Genomic DNA, 17,421 nt, shown 5'->3' with positions numbered 1-17,421 from the left:
AAAGACATTGTATTATATGGGAAACTTTTTTATACATTCGTGGGCTGATGTTGGATTCAAGTCCACAAGTATTGCATAAGATAGCCCTGTATCATTCTGCCACAAAACAAGATCCTCCTCCTGATCCCAAAATGGACTGTTCCAAAATTAGATTTTTTTTAAATCATGTCATGCGAGAATGTACATGTAAGCTCTTGACCCGAAACTACGGTACGTTCATACTAGTACTGTACTGTAATCATACTTTTATTTCTTGATGACAACACACACACACAAAATGCTAGTGATTCATCTGTGTATCATCTGCGCCCAAGGTCGAGACATCGGCGGCTCCGAAGGAAGACTCACCGGCGCCCGAAGTGGACGGTGTGACCAACAATAACGAGGCAGAGGAGAATGATGAAGATATAGTAGAGATAGAAGACAAATCTGGGTTAAAATATAAATGTAGGGAAGGTAAAGAAAGATGTATCTTACTATTGCATGTTACTTTTTAAGAACTTGTAACAATTCGTTCATACTTACATGAACTTGCTACAACTCCTTGTCTTCACCTCCTCCTTTACATATCAAATTCATGTAGTTACGGTATAGAACCTGCTCTTCAACAAGATCTTCTCAGTGTCACTGTCGAAAGATACTGCAGGATGTTAACTGAAACCTCTGACCGTATCCAAAATTATATCTAGTTGGGTAATCATTATTAGATATATCTTATTACCTGGACATCTAACCTTCATTATACAGTCAAACCTGTATTAGGGGCCACCTCTACAGAGGGGCCACCTGTCCATAGTGGCCACTTTTTGTCTGTCCCTTGGGTATTTTATCTACAAGTTGCCACCTCTATACAGAGGCCACCTGTCTATAGTGGCCAAATTTGTCCGGTCCCTTGAGTGGCCGCTATAGACAGGTTTGACTGTATTTGATTTTAGGATAGTGTTTTCATCCTAGGATTTATAGATCACAAAAAAGTATACCTGCATTCATTGTGCTCTGATTTTCCTAAGTAAAAGAGCTAATTTTTTTTCTGCATGAGAAACAATATTTGTCGTTTCAAAACCATATTTTGTGCCCCCCCCCCCCCCACACACACACAGACCAGAGGAATCCATTGAATTCTGAGGGGAAGAAGCAATACGACAGGAGTTTCCTCCTGCAATTCCAGCCCGAGTGCATCGACAAGCCCGACGGACTGCCAAAGATCGTAGATGTCGTTCTAGACAAGCCTCTAATTATCACGCCGCAACAGATGCAGGGGCGGCCGCAAGATTTCAGGGGGTATGCGAAAAATTTTTCATTTAAGTGTAGCAATGACATAACTAACCAATAAATTTACGACTAGTTATTTTTGACTCATCTATAATGAACTGTCTAACACAATTAACTGCTCAATCAATGATAACATTGCAATTATCAGTTCAACAAATGAGAGTGTCTTCATTTTTATTTTGCGTTTTTATTTTGACCAAGGTAAGGGTATGGGATTTTTGTTATCAACTACTGGCATCAACCTTCAATACGTAATATGAGAATGTCCATTGCCTTGATTTGAAATGAACAACATATCTTGATAAGATTGTGAAACAATTGGAAGTAGAGTTCCATTATCAACTTGTCAGTCTTGTTTATAACTGAAGTTACCATAACAGGGCGGTCTCTACGTAGCTCAATTTTTTTACGTCTCACTCATTATTTGGGAGCTCATTGTTGATTTCCTGGGTAACGTACATTTTCAAGACTTTCATGTCATTTTTGGGACAGATGAGGTAAACTTATTTTCCGTCTTAACGTATTTTCTATCACAATTTTTCCTTGTTAACAGAATGGGAGGTTCCCCAGGGATCCCTGACCCATGGCCAATACCATCCTACATGAAGTCGCCAGGAGGAGACCATAGAAGAATGGTACATGTAGGTCTATCTAACGCTACTAGGTAACTAGACTGTGTTGTGTTAAAATTCTCCTTGTTTTGGTGCACATGACGATCTATATCGGCTATATTGATACAGTTACAGAAACCTTCAACGATGAAGAGAGGCGCGGAGAAGAGTCCTGAGGAGGAAGTAACTGACGTAAGACGCACCATCATTTTCAAGAAAACATTGTAGAATTTATATGAAAATCTCTCATATTGAATGAAATTTCTAGAAGGAACCAGGAATAATAGAAGAGGGAAAGGTAGGAAGCAAATTTTCAGGAAAGTAAGAAAAAACTTAAAGTGAGAAGAATAGACAGAAAAGAAATTCCATTTTCAATCAGAATCTTCAATATCAAGGTAAAATTATCCACGAAGTCCCAAAGTTCTGACAAAGATCAAGAAAAAAGACTAGAAAGGCCGACATTTGCTTAAGAGCAAATACAGCATATTTCAGCCATACCCCTTTCCACGCAACATTGGACTGTTCCAAATCACCCCTGCGCAAAAATGGAACATCCTCTTAACAGTACATTATCCCCCAAAGTGGACTGGTATTGTGAATTGATTCCAGGTAAAAACAGAGCTTGCTTCTATTTTTCAGAAAATGACAATAATCACACCTTCCATTCAGAAAATTTTCATCATGACTGAAAATTGTTGAATGACTTCATGTAATGTCATTAACAATTTTCAGTACGATAACTAGGTGTAAGTTTAAAAAAGTATAAGCTCCTTGTGATGTGGGTACATTTATTATTGCAGTGAACTTTTTTTATTCAAGTAGGGCATACGATTTAATAATTATCAAGCAGGTGCAGGTACTGTAGGAGCGTTTGTTTTCTTCAAGCTGTAAAACTGTTAAACTGTTTTACTTTGTATGCAATCAGCAATCGAGCCTATTCTTATTTTAGTTTAACAACTTCCTGCCAGACCCGGAAGATACGATTGAACCTTGTTCGAGGATTTATTTTCGTCTGTCTGGTCAGTCTGTTCATACCCTGGCGCTGAGAGTGTTTTATTGGGCTGAAACTCTGGCAGTTTAAAGTTACTTACAATTTAAATGTTCAAAGTTTATGTCAAACAACAACAGCACTAGGAAATGTGGCCACTATAGACAGGTGGTCACTATAGAGAAAATGCTGATCTATTGACTAGGAGCCATACGTTACACATGATTTCAGTACACTGATCATTAATCATATAAACATTGCACAGGTAAGCCAATTGTTTAGATGTACAATTAAGTTCAAATAATTCTGAAGAGAAATATTGATGAGAAAATAATCATTCTCGCCACTGTCTAACTTATAATTATGTATCAAAACTAAACGCAGATTTTCTAACTAACGCACCTTTCGCCGACTTCATCAAAGGACCGCCGGCTATCAATCAAACACGGCTGTTGATTAGACTTAGAGTTTCAAACAGTCATGTGCTGTGTGCCAGTTGACAGCGAACTTCATGCTACGTGATGTTTTACATTGCTTGGACCTTCTTTCCTACAGCGGTGCTTCTACAAAATATTTAGACTGTAACACTGAGTCCCACATGTTTTATAGAATAGAATTTGACGCAGAACAGCATTTTTTGCTGGGTATTTTCACATGTCCGTGGGAATATCAGCGAGGCGGCGACGTAGGGATATCAGACCGTCAACAAAAGTCGCACGGCGGCTAACGGCGCAGCGAAGATACTAGCGCTATAAATAAGCGCTTCAACTAAGGATGGCAACCCGTACAATATTTTTGTATACTGTTGAGCTAAGTAAAGTTTGTTGTTTATGAGGTTTTAGTTGTCTTTGAAGCTTTGACCCGAAATATTTTAAAGTCAAACTGCTGAAGAGAAGTAAGTGACTGCTACGATTATCGTAGATATGGCCCTAAAAAAACTGATAAAAGAAGCCTTCTCAATAGTCTAAAATGCAAGAGCTTCCGGAGGGGCTTCGCCCACCTGGGTCCCCCCCCCACAGTGGCCCTGCCCCTGGACCCCGCCAGGGACATTCGGCGGCCCCCGGACCCCTGTCCGACGCTTTGAAAAAATCCTGGCGAGAAGTCTGTACGGCCTGAGTCTTCAAGTTAACGTATTGTGTGGTCCCGCTTATGAATATTAATTAGCCTTCGCTTTCCTCTTCGCTGATTGGCTGAACCATTAATTGAATTAACTCTTCCTGCCGGCTAGACGCAGGTGCAGATGTCGGCTCTGTGGGGTGAACGTCCGAAAGGTCATGGCATGGAGAACGAAAGAAAACCAATTTCCCCTAAGAAAAGTGCTGTAATTAAGCCTTTTACAGTACTTTATGCCAAAAATTTCACTTGGATCATTTTACCAACTATCTTATGCCTATCTATACCAAATGTTACTCATACCAGGGTACAGGGGTGCAAAATATACCGTTATAAGACCGTCAACAACAGTCGCACGGAGCTAACAGCGCAGCGAAAATACCATCGCTAGCGTTTCAACTTCGGATAACAAGTTATAAGTACTGTTGAACTCAGTAACGTTAAAGTTTGTTTTTAGTTGCCTTTGACGGTTTGACATGAAATAGTGTTACGCTAAACTCCTGAAGAGAAGTTAAGTGACTGCTGCGATTATCATAGATATGCCCCTAAGAACTGATACAATATAAAGCCTTCTGAATAGTCTAAAATGCGAGAGCCTTAGGCGGGCTTCGCTCCCCCTGGCGGGAACACTGCTATATGCGGGATCATGAGGCCCCGCTTATGAATATTAATTAGCCTTTGGCCTCCTCTTCGCTGATTGGCTAGGTCTTTGATTCAATTAACTCTCCGCCCGCGCGCGGCTGACGCGCACAGGTGTGGCTCTGTGCGGGGTCACGGAAGGTCACGTCAGGAGGCCAAAAGAAAACAAATTTCCCCTCAGAAAAGTGCAAAAATTAATCATTTTAAAGTTGTTTATGTCAAAAATTTTACTTGGATCTTGTTACCAAGTATCTAATGCCTATCTATACCAAATTTCAGGTCATTTAATTGTAATACCAGGGTACAGGTGCCAAAAGTGTCCTTTTTTGGTCAAAAATTGGCCAAAAATCGCAAAAATAAGCATTTTGTTGCACTGTACACCAAAAGTGTTATTGAATTTACATGAAGGGATTATCAAGGCACATCTGTGTCAAATTTCAGCACATTCGGTTGCAATACCAAGGTACAGGAGCCAAAAGTGTCCTTTTTTGGTCAAAAATTGGTCAAAAAATCGCAAAAATAAGCATTTTGTTGTACTGTACACCAAAAGTGTTATTAAATTTATATGGGGGCATTATCAGGGCACATCTCTGTCAAATTTCAGCTCATTTGGTTGTAATACCAGGGTACAGGGGCCAAAAGTGTCCTTTTTTGGTCAAAAATTGGTAAAAAAATCGCAAAAATAAGCATTTTGTTGTACTGTACACCAAAAGTGTTATCGAATTTATATGGGGGCATTATCAAGGCACATCTCTGTCAAATTTCAGCTCATTTGGTTGTAATACCAGGGTACAGGGGCCAAAATATACAGTTTTGGTCTAAAATTGACCAAAAAATCTCAAAAAAATCATTTTAGAGGCAGATATGAAAAAACTGAGAACAAAGCATCAAGGTATTGGCCCATTCTACCCCTGTGCCAAATTTCAGGTCATTCGGTCCAGGAACGGCGGAGATGAATCACTTTGAAGATTTGACAGGAGAAAGAAGAAAGAAAGAAACATTACGAATACAATATATTTCACCATACTATGTATGGCTGAAATATAAAAATTTATTTAACCCAGAGGTTACAAAATGTCTGCAACCAAAATAGACTTATAAGAGTTAAACTAGAATAAAAGTAGATTAGGAGGTTTTGTCAAAAAGTCCTGTACTGAACAAATACAAAATTGCTTCAGCTAGAAAATCATTGAGATACGTATTACATGTTGAATGTTGGATGTCTTAGAGTTCAACTTTTAAAAAAATGTGCTTTCCCTCTCGCCAGGAAGTCTTCGAGAAGATGCAGGGCATCCTTGACAAGCTGACCTCTCAGAACTTCCAGACACTGTGTCAGCAGGTCCTGGATCTGGACATCGTGACGGAGGAGAGGCTGAAGGGGGTCATCGACCTGGTGTTCGAGAAGGCCATCACGGAGCCCAACTTCAGCGTCGCATACGCCAACATGTGCCGTTGCCTCATTCATGTGAGTTCGTGACCACGTCATGGGTGCTGAAAAATCTCTAATTGTTTTAGACACCTTTTCAAAAAGTTTTGTTTTGAAGAATATAAATCAGTGATTAGTACTCTTAATGACTTGTTACAGGCACGGGCTGTGCACATGTAATTTGTCGAATAGTCTTTGGCGTTTGAAGGAAAAAAAAGTTTAAATACCTGCCTTCCAGGCTATGTTTCCCTTAGACATCATTTCTGTCCTTGTAGCTAAAAGTGCCCATGAAGGACAACCCCAAACAGACCGTCAATTTCCGCAAGCTGCTACTGAACCGTTGCCAAGGAGAGTTCGAGAGGGACATAGACAACAAGATGGAGAAAGACGAGAGGATGAGGAAAATAGAGCTAGCCAAGAATGTAAGCAGGAAAGCTAGAAAGAAAATGTTCAACCGTCATTAAAACGACAATTTCTTGTCTAATATGTGGCTAATCTAAATGTCACGACGGTCTCACTTAAAGGTAACGCCTACTAACGGGAATTTGGCGACAAACATAAATCGCCATACACTGAGTACGAGAACAGTGAGAGGAACGATCTAACTCGATCTCTCAGAGCTAGCTGGCTGCAAGCATCCAAAATTTATTGGAACTGAATTGTTACTTTCAGGCTGTTTTTGAGCTTTTATTTTCCTCTCAGGCAACAACCGCTTTTTAGGGATGGAATCCCACCCGTGGCTATAGCTATAAATAGTTTATTCCAAGCCATCATGGTATATATATATATATATAGGCAGCGCAACCGTGTGTATATATATATATATATATATATATATATATATATATATATATATATATATATACACGGTTGCGCTGCCTACTTAATTGCTATTTTTAAGGTATCAAGCGCACGTTTGCTGACGTCATCAGCCGTTCCTTCGAAATAGAACAAGCCTTGGATTGGCAAATGGGAAATCAAAGGAAATAGAATGATACATTGGTAGCCAACAATAATCTTGTCCATTCGAGCCATAATACATTAAACTATTTAAAGCTTGAATTCTTTCTATACAGGAAGACGAAAAGAAGAAGATGCAAGCAGAGCTAGAGGAGGAGATGGCTAATGCCAGTAGACGATCGCTGGGTAACATCCGCTTCATCGGCGAGCTCTTCAAACTGAAGATTCTGGCGGAGAACATCATGCACGACTGTGTGGTCAAACTTATCAAGTTCAACGATGAGGAATCCCTGGAGTGTCTGTGCAGACTGCTCACGATGATAGGCAAGGACCTGGATGTCGAGAGAGCAAAGGTGACCATCTAGAATGATGAAGTATATTTCAAGGCCACGCCAGATTATTTCCTTTGTTCTCAATGCATTTTTGGGAGGATTCAGTGTGAGGTTGAGATAAAAGCTGGCAGGAAAACAATAGCAACTGATTATTTTTCATATTTTCCTGACACCAGATGCCAGGTAAATCAATATCATTTTATGTTGTCTCAAATTTTTATTTGGCAGTCTTACGTGCGTTGTTGTTCCGTTGACTCCAGAATTCGACAACATAGCAAATTTTGTTCTGGGATGCCTACATTAACTGCTCATTTTTGTCACGCTTTCAACCAACTTCCTAATTTTTTCACATTTTTCAACTCGTAGCTAAGATTTCGATAAAGCTAAGGTGATACAGTTTTGAATTCTAACTGTATGGGTTTAAATGCGGAATGAAAAGTAAAGGAATACCATAAGTCGATACATGCAAAAAGCACCGAATTGTCAAATTTTCCATCGTGTTCTACAGCCCCTTATGGACCAGTACTTCGAACAGCTGGAGAGGAACACCAAGCAGAAGAAGACGTCTTCAAGACTCAGGTTCATGATCCAAGACGTCTTGGAGCTCAGGAGGGTTGGTATACCTCAAAGTTTGAAATAAGAAGAGAATAATGATTTCTTTAGTTGTATTTTATTTAAAAAAAAGGGACTTTTATCCCTTCAGCAACCAAGGTCACCGCACAAGATATATCATTTGACCAACCGAGTAATAAACACACAAAGTCATTGAGTTCCGATCTTGAAAACCGAAGGTATGGTTAGTAAGGATTTTCTTTATGTGGGAAAGAAACATTAAACAAAACAGTCCCTTTAATCATTTCCATAAGAAAGTACATCAATGATGTCGTACATGGATATACGAGGGGCGTTCAAGAAGTAATCCACCTGACCCACTTCCAGTTGTTTGATCTAGATGAAATTTTGCATATGTAATGATTCATATCTCTATGGGTTATGTTGCAAAAAACAGCTCTAAACTAATTTTGGTTTTTGATTTAAGGGTGTTTGAACAGAGTCAGGTGTGAAATGGACCAGGTGTGAAATGAAGCCAGTTGAGTGTCGCGCAGTGATCCGGTTTTTGTATTTGAAAGGACGCATACCAAATGAGACTTTTGATGAAATAAAAGAAACTTATGGTGATGATTCCCCATCATATGACCTTGTAAAACGCTGGCATTGTGAATTCAAACATGGCCGGAAGTCTGTGGAAACAGCTCCCAGACCTGGTCGTCCCTCTTCTGCCATTGATGAGGCATCTGTTGCAGGACCAACCTGGGGCGTCCTACAAAAACGGTGTACAGAGCTGCATCAAACGATGGTAGAAATGCATAACTCTGGGTGATTCCTATGAAGAGAAAGACTAATAACTGCACCAAGTTTCATTAATCTCCTCCTTTGGGAAATGGGTCAGGTGGATTACTTCTTGAACGCCCCTCGTACCCCACCACATTAATGAAGTTTGAAATTATTTTGCTTTGCAGAACAACTGGGCGCCGCCGTAAAAGGGACGACAACGTCATTAAGGCCATCTACCGAATTCACACGGAGGCTCATCTTCTGTTAACTAATGTTAGTTAATTTTGGATTCCATGAAATAAACATACTACATGTATAACACATTGTACTTGTTGTTGTTTTCTGTAACAGTATGCTCATGCTCATTATACTTATTGCTATCCAGTGACAATAAAAGAAATACACGATACAGGTTCATACATGGCACTAAATTGCATAATGTGAGAAGCTTCAATTGGGGATGATCTCCAATCCTGAACTTGCAGATACAGTCTTTAAGTAACGCTCTTGCCATATCATCATCTACCCTGTCTGCAGCGCAGATCCTTAGTGTCAACCTCGTGATAATACACGTCATCCGAACAAGGCATCGTTGGTGAGGCATTACAAGCACCTTCGTTGTCCATTCATGATAAGTCTCTTCATTGGTCAAAGATAACAAGCCATTTCATTGGTCAAGCCTTAACAGGCCCCTTCATTGATCAGGCGTAATAAGCCTCGTCATTGGTCAGGCATAACAAGCCCCTTCATTGGTCAGGTATAATAAGTCATCTAATTGGTCAGGGATAACAAGCCCCTTCATTGGTCAGGTATAACAACCCCTTCGTTGCGCTTAGCCGTGGTACTCTCCAAGCAGAGGTTGAGTCGGCCCCTCGCGCCAATGTAATTTTTCCGACTACAAGTAACCAAACGACTATATCTATTCTAAGCCATTCAACCTCTGCTTGGAGAATAAGCCGTGGTCCATAATATGAATGTTACACGTTATACCTCAAGGATTTCGATTTATAACTGTTATGTTTAATGCAGATTAATCTTTTTAAAGGTTAGTTCATTGTACTTGAATACATTATTTTGCATGAACATAAATATTTTGTTCCAAAATTTGCCAGGCTGCCCCTCCCGAAATATTACAATAGAGCGGTCCGGAAAAGTGGGGAAATCCCAGAAGTTCAAAGGTCAAAGTTTTGGCGCGCCAGTGGAGAGACGGTATAGCGTACGATCTTGTTGCTCCCGCGTATCCTAGCTAGCTGTGTCCAAGGAGATTACTCCTTGCAGTGTCAAACACTTTCCATTCTACCCTAAATCTTTTGAAAGTGTTGTTAAGACACACTGGTCGTAGAATTTCGACTAAAGATACGTAATTTTACGTACACGTGGGTTGAGGATCGGATCTTGATCGGATCGAAGTTCGAATGCAAAATGGCGGAAGCATCACCAGAAGGAGAAGTCGATCGGAGCTTGGAGACGAACATTTTCGACTGCAGCATCTGTCTACAGATCTTCACCAGGCCCAAGGTGCTGCCATGCGGCCACACCTTCTGTAAGAACTGTCTGGTAACGTACGTTAATGGCGACTGGTCCTTCAAGTGTCCGACGTGTATGACATCTGTGTACTTGGCCAAGAAAGGCGTAGAGGGAGTTGAACGTTTAACAGACAACATCTCCTTGGGAAATCTTCGAGATGACTTTGCAAGTCTCACAATTATCAACAAACAGCGCAGCAAAGTTGAGGGTTCCATACAACAGAGTAACCAGCAAGTTTGTGCAAGGCATAACGACATGGAAGTCAAGTACTATTGCCCTAGCTGTGAGGAAGTTATCTGTGGAGAGTGTATAGTTGATGAACATAACACGCACGGAGTCACCAGGCTTGTCAAAGCTTTGGAGAAGCAAGCTGAACAAGCCAGAGAAGTCATGGACGAGGGAAGGAGCTGGATTGATAAAGTGAGAGGAAAAATCACAGAAACAGAAGAAGCAATGATGATGTTGAAGTTGGATGAGGATGTACAGAGCGATTCAGTGGACGAAAGGGCGGCCAGGCTGAAAGAGGTGCTAACACAAGCTGTGGATAAACGTGCAAGCGACTTAAAGAAAGAGTTGAGCGCCTTGTTTGAGCTGAAGCGATTCGCTCTCACAAACCGTAAGGAAGAACTAGAGACAGCGCTAGCAACCTTACTGAACTGCGTGGAAGAAATTGAGCGTTGCATCGCCTCGGAAGAAACCATTGCTTTGATCAGGGGGAGGAAGGTGTTACAGGAAGTGATCCAGCCATTGCCAGAAAAAACACTGTTGATGGACGAACAGGACAGTTTGCTGGTTTTCACGCCTAGCCCTTTTGATATGCCAATAATCTCGCTTGGAACTGTCCGCAGGACCAAGAACGCTTGCGCCAGTCCTTCGAAGATGGGTGTATTTTCTTTTGGGAAAATCCATAGCACAATAACGTTTAGTGCCAGTCCCATCAACCTGCCTACACGGTCCCTTACAACAGACCAAAATGCCACAAACTCTAGCGCAAGTACCAGTTGTTTCAACCTGCCTACGCCAACCCTGACAACAGTCCAAAGTGCCCCAAATTCTAGCACAAGTACCAGTCCTCTCAATGTGCCTTCATGCTCACTTGCAACAGTCCAACAATCCCCAAATGCCAGCACAAGTAACGTTACCAGTCCTATCAACCTGCCTACGCGGTCCCTTACAACAGACCAAAATGCCCCAAACTCTAGCACAACTACCAGTTCTCCGAATGTGCCTTCATTGTGCTTTACAACTGTCCAAAATACTCCAAACTCTAGTACTTGCAGTGCTAGTACCAGCACCAGTCCTATCAATGTGCCTGCATGGTCACTTAGAATGGTTGAAAGTGACATTTGGACCCGTGGTACACCCAAGTTTTCGTCAAAAACAGTACAGAGAGTAAGGAAGCCCGTTGTGCGAAAGTCTTCAGAGACAACCCATGCAGTGGATGCATTCGTTAAAAGCCTGCAACAAAGAAGTGAGGAACAGGTAAGAACCATACATGTCCATGAAATGTTGTAGCATCCATTGATAGTTATAACGGTATTTATGAATAGGCTGCAGCTGAACAGCAACGAAATAATGTGTTGAATGAGTGAAAAACTTCAGAAAGTTAAGTCTGTACACCTCTATCTTCGCTTACAGCATCTACTGGATCCCACATTCCCTAAAATGTGTCCTGAAAGGCCCAGGGTAACCTCGGTTGGAGCAGAGTGTGCCGGGAATGACGTCAGCCAAGCCAGACCCACCAACTCAGGGACAGGTAGTCATCAGGACATAGTACAGGTAGAAGAGAACATTTCCCAGTATAACCCATGCAGAATGCCTAATCAGGGCTCGCAATACCATCTGCATATGCAGGTAAGTGCAGGTAAAATTGGAGCTGTGCAGGTATTTCTGGTGTCTACCTGCACCTAACCTGGACTGGTCCATGTACTGGGTTTTATATTACATGTACTATGATGTAGGTGTATGTGGATTTTTACTAGCTTCATTGACTGGTACCACCTGTGAATTTACAGAAAAATAGCAATGGTTTCTGAACAGTTTTTAGTATGATCCATGCTTCCTATAAATCCTAAATTGAGAGTGGTGCAGGTAATTTCCAATTTAACCTGCACCAGTGCAGGTATGCAGAAAAAAGTATTTTGAGCCCTGCTAATGTTAGTTCACTTTATCCACAGGGTAACCTAATATTATCCATTGAATTTAGAAAAAGGTATTACTATTAGGGATGTCAAGTCGATGGATGGTGGTTTCAAAGTGCAATGTTTTTATAATATTGCAGTTTGAAATGACTTGCCAACAGTACAACAGATATAGGTTACCCCATGGGTAAAGGTGAACTAGCAAATACCCTTTTCTGCATACCTGCATTGAAAATTACCTTCACCAGAAAAATTTTACCTGCACCACCCTGAATTCAGGAAGTATGGATCACACTAGAAATGCTCAGGAACCATTGCTATTTTCTTTTTTCTATTTTCTAGATGCCAGATGGTAACATTCAAAGCAGCTTATAACATTCCACATACATCTACATCATATGACATGTACCAGTACATGGACCAGTGCAGGTTAGGTGCAGGTAGACACCAGAAATACTAGCCTGATTAAATCTCGCTTATAGCAGCCCGCCAAACATCTGCCGGCCCTCTAGAAGGGGCCAGTTACAGCCCTGGACAGCGGAGTTTGTGTTACACAGACTACAGAAATACCTGCACAGCTCCAATTTTACCTGCACAAACCTGTATATGCATGTGGTATTTCAAGCCCTGATTACACACATGACTAAGTATCATCTAAGTTTCATCGATTTTCATTATTCGATGCACTTTGGTTTTGTAGTGTTTTAATACACATACTCTTGATGGTGTAATCATCTTCTGACGTTGAAAACTGTGCGAAATGATATCTTACCAATTTTTGTATCATTCATGTGCTGAAACCTCATGATGTAATTTTGTAGGTGCTGTTAAGGGAACCACAGTCTTCCACTGGGGTAAAATGGCAGCCCTCGTCGAATCCAAACCACTCTTCAGCTGCAGGGACCAACACACTGCCACAGTCAGCACCAATGGAAAGAACAGGACAGCAACAGCTACCCATCTTCAAGGCACAGCAGGTACGGTGTACTGGTCCAAAACGTTTCTTCTTCTTGGACCGGTCCAGAAAAAACAGACCTGAAAAAATTTGGTGGACCGGATGTTGGATCCATTTGAAAATGAACAGATTATATTATCAGGCATTCACACGTTTCGGGGCTTATCAGTCGAGGAAAATAACAAGAACAAAGTAGAGCAGAGTCTATAGTCATTTCTACCAAGTTTTACAGTCAATTGTACAGAGGCAGTTAGCCTTGTAGGATTTGAAAACGCCAGTGGGAGTTGAATACTCCACAAAACAGATTTCTTTGTTGCGAAATGGACCATTGTTTTGACTATCGTCCATTCACAAGTTCTCATGTACTGAATCAAGGACCTGGACCTGAACCGGACCTGAATTTTCTGTACCCACCCGTAACAGCAGGTATTAAAAAAGAAAAAATTTACGTCTCTTAATGGCAAATGTGCAGATGTGTTGGCCAAATCTGTGGGTGTTTGGGCACCCTTTTTGATAGATATAGCCGTGAGGCTCGGTGGGCGTCACTCCACCATCGTGGTGGGTATATCATGTAAAGTGCCTTTCCAAAGGGCACAAGGTCGGGGCATTGCAAATATCAAACTCCAGACCTACTGATTCCAACTCCAACGCTCTTGCTGTTGCGCCACACAGACCCCACTCAAAAGGTCAAAGTTTCAAGTTTGGACCTTGGAACCCTACATTGTCTGTATCTGTACAATGTAGCCTGGTATGACTGCCCTTCAGCGAAACACAACAATGTCATGATTTTGCACCAATTTTGCATCTTTTAAAAATGCATTTAAAGAGTTTTTGAGTGACACTGTCTGAGCTTTGGACTTTTGTACATAGCAGTTTTTCTTGTGAAAAATTTGAAGAGCAGGCCTTTGAAGTACAAATGTTGTTGTATTCAACCATCCTTTCACATGATTGACACAGGAACTGTCTGCACTGTTGCAGCAACAAGGACCACGTCGTTACCTACACGTTAAGAGAAATACCAAGAAGGTCAACAAGGTCAAGGACACTGTTGCAAAGAACTTCAAGTTCGAGATTCCTCATAGAGATGACGCAAGTGGAGGCGGTAACATCGACCCTTCCAGCTCAGAAAGTACTGTTGTGGACAACCCCCAGGTTGGTACTTTACTTATTTTTACTTCCGTGTACAAATGGTTTGTTCTCTGTGTATTGGTTTGTTTGCTTGTGTTTCCGTATTCATTTGAGTACAGTAGAGTGACAGGAAAATTGTGCTACCAGAGACTGACAGGAAAAGTAGGTTGATTTTGAGGTCAATATGGATAATACTGAAAACATTTCTTTAAATGTAACACTAGTTAGGCTTTATCCACGGGGTAACCTATATCTGTTGTTTTTAAAACAGGGCGCTTACTTACTAGATTTAGGGATGTCAGGTGGTGGTTTCAAATTGCAATATTTTTAATTTGTTGCAATTTGCAACTGCTGCATGTCAGTCAACTTGATACCCCAAATACCATTTTTAAAAACACTGGATACAGGTTACCCCGGAGATAAAAGTGAACTAGCATTTGTAGCAATTTTAATTTCTGACTATATAGTATTGTACTGTTATGTTTGTATTTTTAGACCAACTCTATGCCTACCGATGCTGAGGGTTCAGTCAAGGACACAAGCACCAGTGCAGAAGAGTCTACTCCACAGGGTGCCGCGGCCCTTTCTGATGGTACCAATGCAGGGCTCTAAGCCAGCGTCCGTTTTTCCGTCAATTGACGGAAATTTGCTGTGTGTGACGGAAAAATTTTAAAATCAATCCGTCAACCTTGACGGACAAGAATCTGATCAAGCTACAGGCGGCTTGGGGACGCCGTCCACGGCCGTAAAAGCCACACACTGTTTGTTTTGCTATTGTTATGATTCTTGACAATGTGTGTCGGTGCCCTTTTGCATACGATAATCTCATTAAAACCTGTTTTTCAAGGTCTCAGTTCAGTCTCTCTAACTTCTGGAATAGTGTGCTCGCGACAATGGAAATTGGCTGACGGAAAAAAATTTGGGCTGGCTAGAGCCCTGTACTAATGCCAAGAGCAGTGATTTGGATGTCTAGCCTTCCTTCATGCCTTGTTTGCCATGGCCTGAGTTGCCTGGCTCTTTATCATTAGACAACACCACGCATTTCTTGAGTACGCCAGTTTAAACTGCACATAAGTACTGTGATACCTTGTTTGCAATATGTCATAGGTGAGGGCCCCTGAGACAAAACTCGTCTGGACATTTATCAAGCATGGTATGAACAAGGAGGTTAAAAAAAAGGGTTAACTTCCTTGGTCTGGACAAGAACTGTTGGCAATGGCCTCAGTTGCCTGGCTCCTCACAAGACTACACCATGCATTTCCAGAATACACAAGTGTGAACTGTGAAACATTGTACGTAATATGTCAAAGGTGAGGGCCCCTTGTATCATGTAGGTGAGGGCCCCTTGTATCAAAGTATCATGCATGGTCTGGACAAGAATTGTTTTACAAGTTAGGGGTTTTCACCTTTGACCTTGTGCATGTTCAGTTCAAACTGTGACCTGGCATATGACAGAATTTGTTTTACGGTATTTTGCAATGAATGAAGCATGAAAACTCTCTACAAGACTTGGTTCCTGTTTGCTGTTTCTCTTTACAATATACTAATAATATACAAGAAATGCAGATGTACAGTTGTGATATCAAGCTAGCAGATCATAATTAGCTGTATTCAGTTTTTTCTGCAAAAATTTTAAGGTTTTATTCTTGTTCGTTATGTCTTGATGCTTCTGTTTGCTTTCATCTGGAATGTGAAATTTATTAAACAAAATTTGCTATCTATGATATATAGCCATGTTCAGGCATGAATACTAAAGTATGCTAGCAAGGACATTATATAATGCCCTTCATGCCACTATACCATGTGCAGGGGTGATTTGAAACTGTTATGTCTTTGGTTATCACTTGTTTTTCAGTAAAAGCCATGTTCATTCGATAATGTAGTGGCAAAAAAGTTGCCTGCATAATGAATTGTAAGTGGCCAGGAAAGTTGAACAAATGACTGAACACATTGATATACACATGTCACATGTATCATACAATAAATTTTTAATTCTTGTTCTTTCACATCTTCTTCTTTGAGTTTGGAATTTGACGTTGGCATTCTACAATATCTGTGCTCCGTTTAACTTTTTGACGATAGTCTTTTTCAATTTACTGCATGTATTTGCTTGTTTTGCAGCTGCTTTGTAGGATTTACAGTATGAGCAAATAGTTTTGTTTTTGGGAAACGGACAAAAATTGATGCACTTGCAGATGCCATCCATATAATCGAATCATCATGGCTTAAGGTGAGTGAAATTTATGGCCTTTTTACTGCCCTGCAAACTGTGACCTCCTTGGTACTTACAAGATCCCCAAAATGTAGTTGGATTCTACTGTACAAGCAAACACTCCAAAATGCGGTTAACAGCATAGTTGCTACTGCTTAAGTAATGATTACTGGGAAAAAAACTGTCCCTGATGTGAAGTACACCATGTGTGAAAATAGCTCCATCCCTAAGCCCGAACAATGCCGAAAGATCCTCGATCATTTTAAAGTGGACATAACCCGAACTTTTCCGGTGTCAATGACCGGGGTTTCTCTGGGGTCATTGACCTGCGTGCACATGCGTCAAGTGGTTAGCCTGAACAAAGGAGGTTAAAAAGACAGGCCTCCTTTTTTCAACTTCCTTGGCGTGAGTGACGATTTAGTATCAAAAGGGGGCTCCAATTCTCGCTATTTTATGGGGGATCGAGTAAGGGAGCCCTGGTTAACTACGATGGTAACCTCCTTGGGTAATCTAAATAGGATGGTATCATCTTACCCAATACAGTAAGGCGGCTGACGGATACATGTAATGTAAAAGCTAACTTGGCATGTCAGCTGAATCATGGACAAAGTCCGTTCTTTTGATGTAACAGTGGACTTTGTGCCATACCTTAAAGCGCTCTGTCTGATCATTTACGATACCCGTTTCCAAATGGCTTTACACTATATGTATTGATCACTATCGTATTAAGTAAGGGGACTTAAAGTTAGAACAACCTATAACTATATCCATGGTGTGTCAAG

The 17,421-nt window shown here is 41.0% G+C and overlaps 2 protein-coding genes across 8 annotated transcripts in view; both read left to right on the top strand.

The window, feature by feature from the left end:
* The window catches only part of LOC118430563 (eukaryotic translation initiation factor 4 gamma 3-like), an 11,073-nt gene extending 2,076 nt beyond the window's left edge, over positions 1-8,997 (top strand). For 2 of the 6 annotated variants that reach the window (XM_035841507.1, XM_035841505.1), the window contains exons 3-11: positions 315-456; positions 1,101-1,281; positions 1,826-1,913; positions 2,013-2,075; positions 5,891-6,088; positions 6,325-6,471; positions 7,126-7,362; positions 7,850-7,954; positions 8,862-8,997. In XM_035841507.1, coding sequence (XP_035697400.1) covers positions 315-456; positions 1,101-1,281; positions 1,826-1,913; positions 2,013-2,075; positions 5,891-6,088; positions 6,325-6,471; positions 7,126-7,362; positions 7,850-7,954; positions 8,862-8,882 — 1,182 coding nt within the window. In that variant the 3' untranslated portion in view covers positions 8,883-8,997. The remainder of the gene's footprint in view (positions 1-314; positions 457-1,100; positions 1,282-1,825; positions 1,914-2,012; positions 2,076-5,890; positions 6,089-6,324; positions 6,472-7,125; positions 7,363-7,849; positions 7,955-8,861) is intronic. The other 4 variants (XM_035841506.1, XM_035841511.1, XM_035841509.1 and 1 more) reach the window with 4 other exon arrangements.
* Positions 8,998-10,079: 1,082 nt separating this feature from the next.
* On the top strand, positions 10,080-15,755 carry LOC118430562 (mucin-5AC-like). 2 transcript variants are annotated; one of them, XM_035841504.1, is made up of 6 exons: positions 10,080-11,685; positions 11,842-11,982; positions 13,166-13,321; positions 14,278-14,451; positions 14,923-15,024; positions 15,371-15,755. In XM_035841504.1, the coding sequence occupies exons 1-6, from the start codon at positions 10,099-10,101 to the stop codon at positions 15,398-15,400; spliced, it is 2,190 nt and encodes a 729-aa protein (XP_035697397.1). In that variant the 5' UTR covers positions 10,080-10,098; the 3' UTR covers positions 15,401-15,755. The 2 variants fall into 2 exon arrangements, with proteins under 2 accessions (XP_035697397.1, XP_035697396.1); XM_035841503.1 differs by having other exon boundaries at positions 14,257-14,451.
* Positions 15,756-17,421: the final 1,666 nt, after the last annotated feature.

This window comes from Branchiostoma floridae, chromosome 14 (assembly GCF_000003815.2).
Source record: "Branchiostoma floridae strain S238N-H82 chromosome 14, Bfl_VNyyK, whole genome shotgun sequence".
Classification (NCBI taxonomy): Eukaryota; Metazoa; Chordata; class Leptocardii; order Amphioxiformes; family Branchiostomatidae; genus Branchiostoma; species Branchiostoma floridae.
The sequence above is the reverse complement of the archived record's forward strand: the minus strand, read 5'-3'. Positions and strand labels throughout refer to the sequence as shown.

What these genes read in the sequence shown, in the direction of transcription:
- LOC118430562 (XM_035841503.1), top strand. Translation starts at nt 10,099, where the DNA reads ATGGCGGAAGCATCACCAGAAGGAGAAGTCGATCGGAGCTTGGAGACG. An exon ending in AACAAAGAAGTGAGGAACAG is followed by an intron (nt 11,686 to 11,841) that starts GTAAGAACCATA and finishes CTTCGCTTACAG; the next exon opens with CATCTACTGGATCCCACATT. An exon ending in GTCATCAGGACATAGTACAG is followed by an intron (nt 11,983 to 13,165) that starts GTAGAAGAGAAC and finishes GTAATTTTGTAG; the next exon opens with GTGCTGTTAAGGGAACCACA.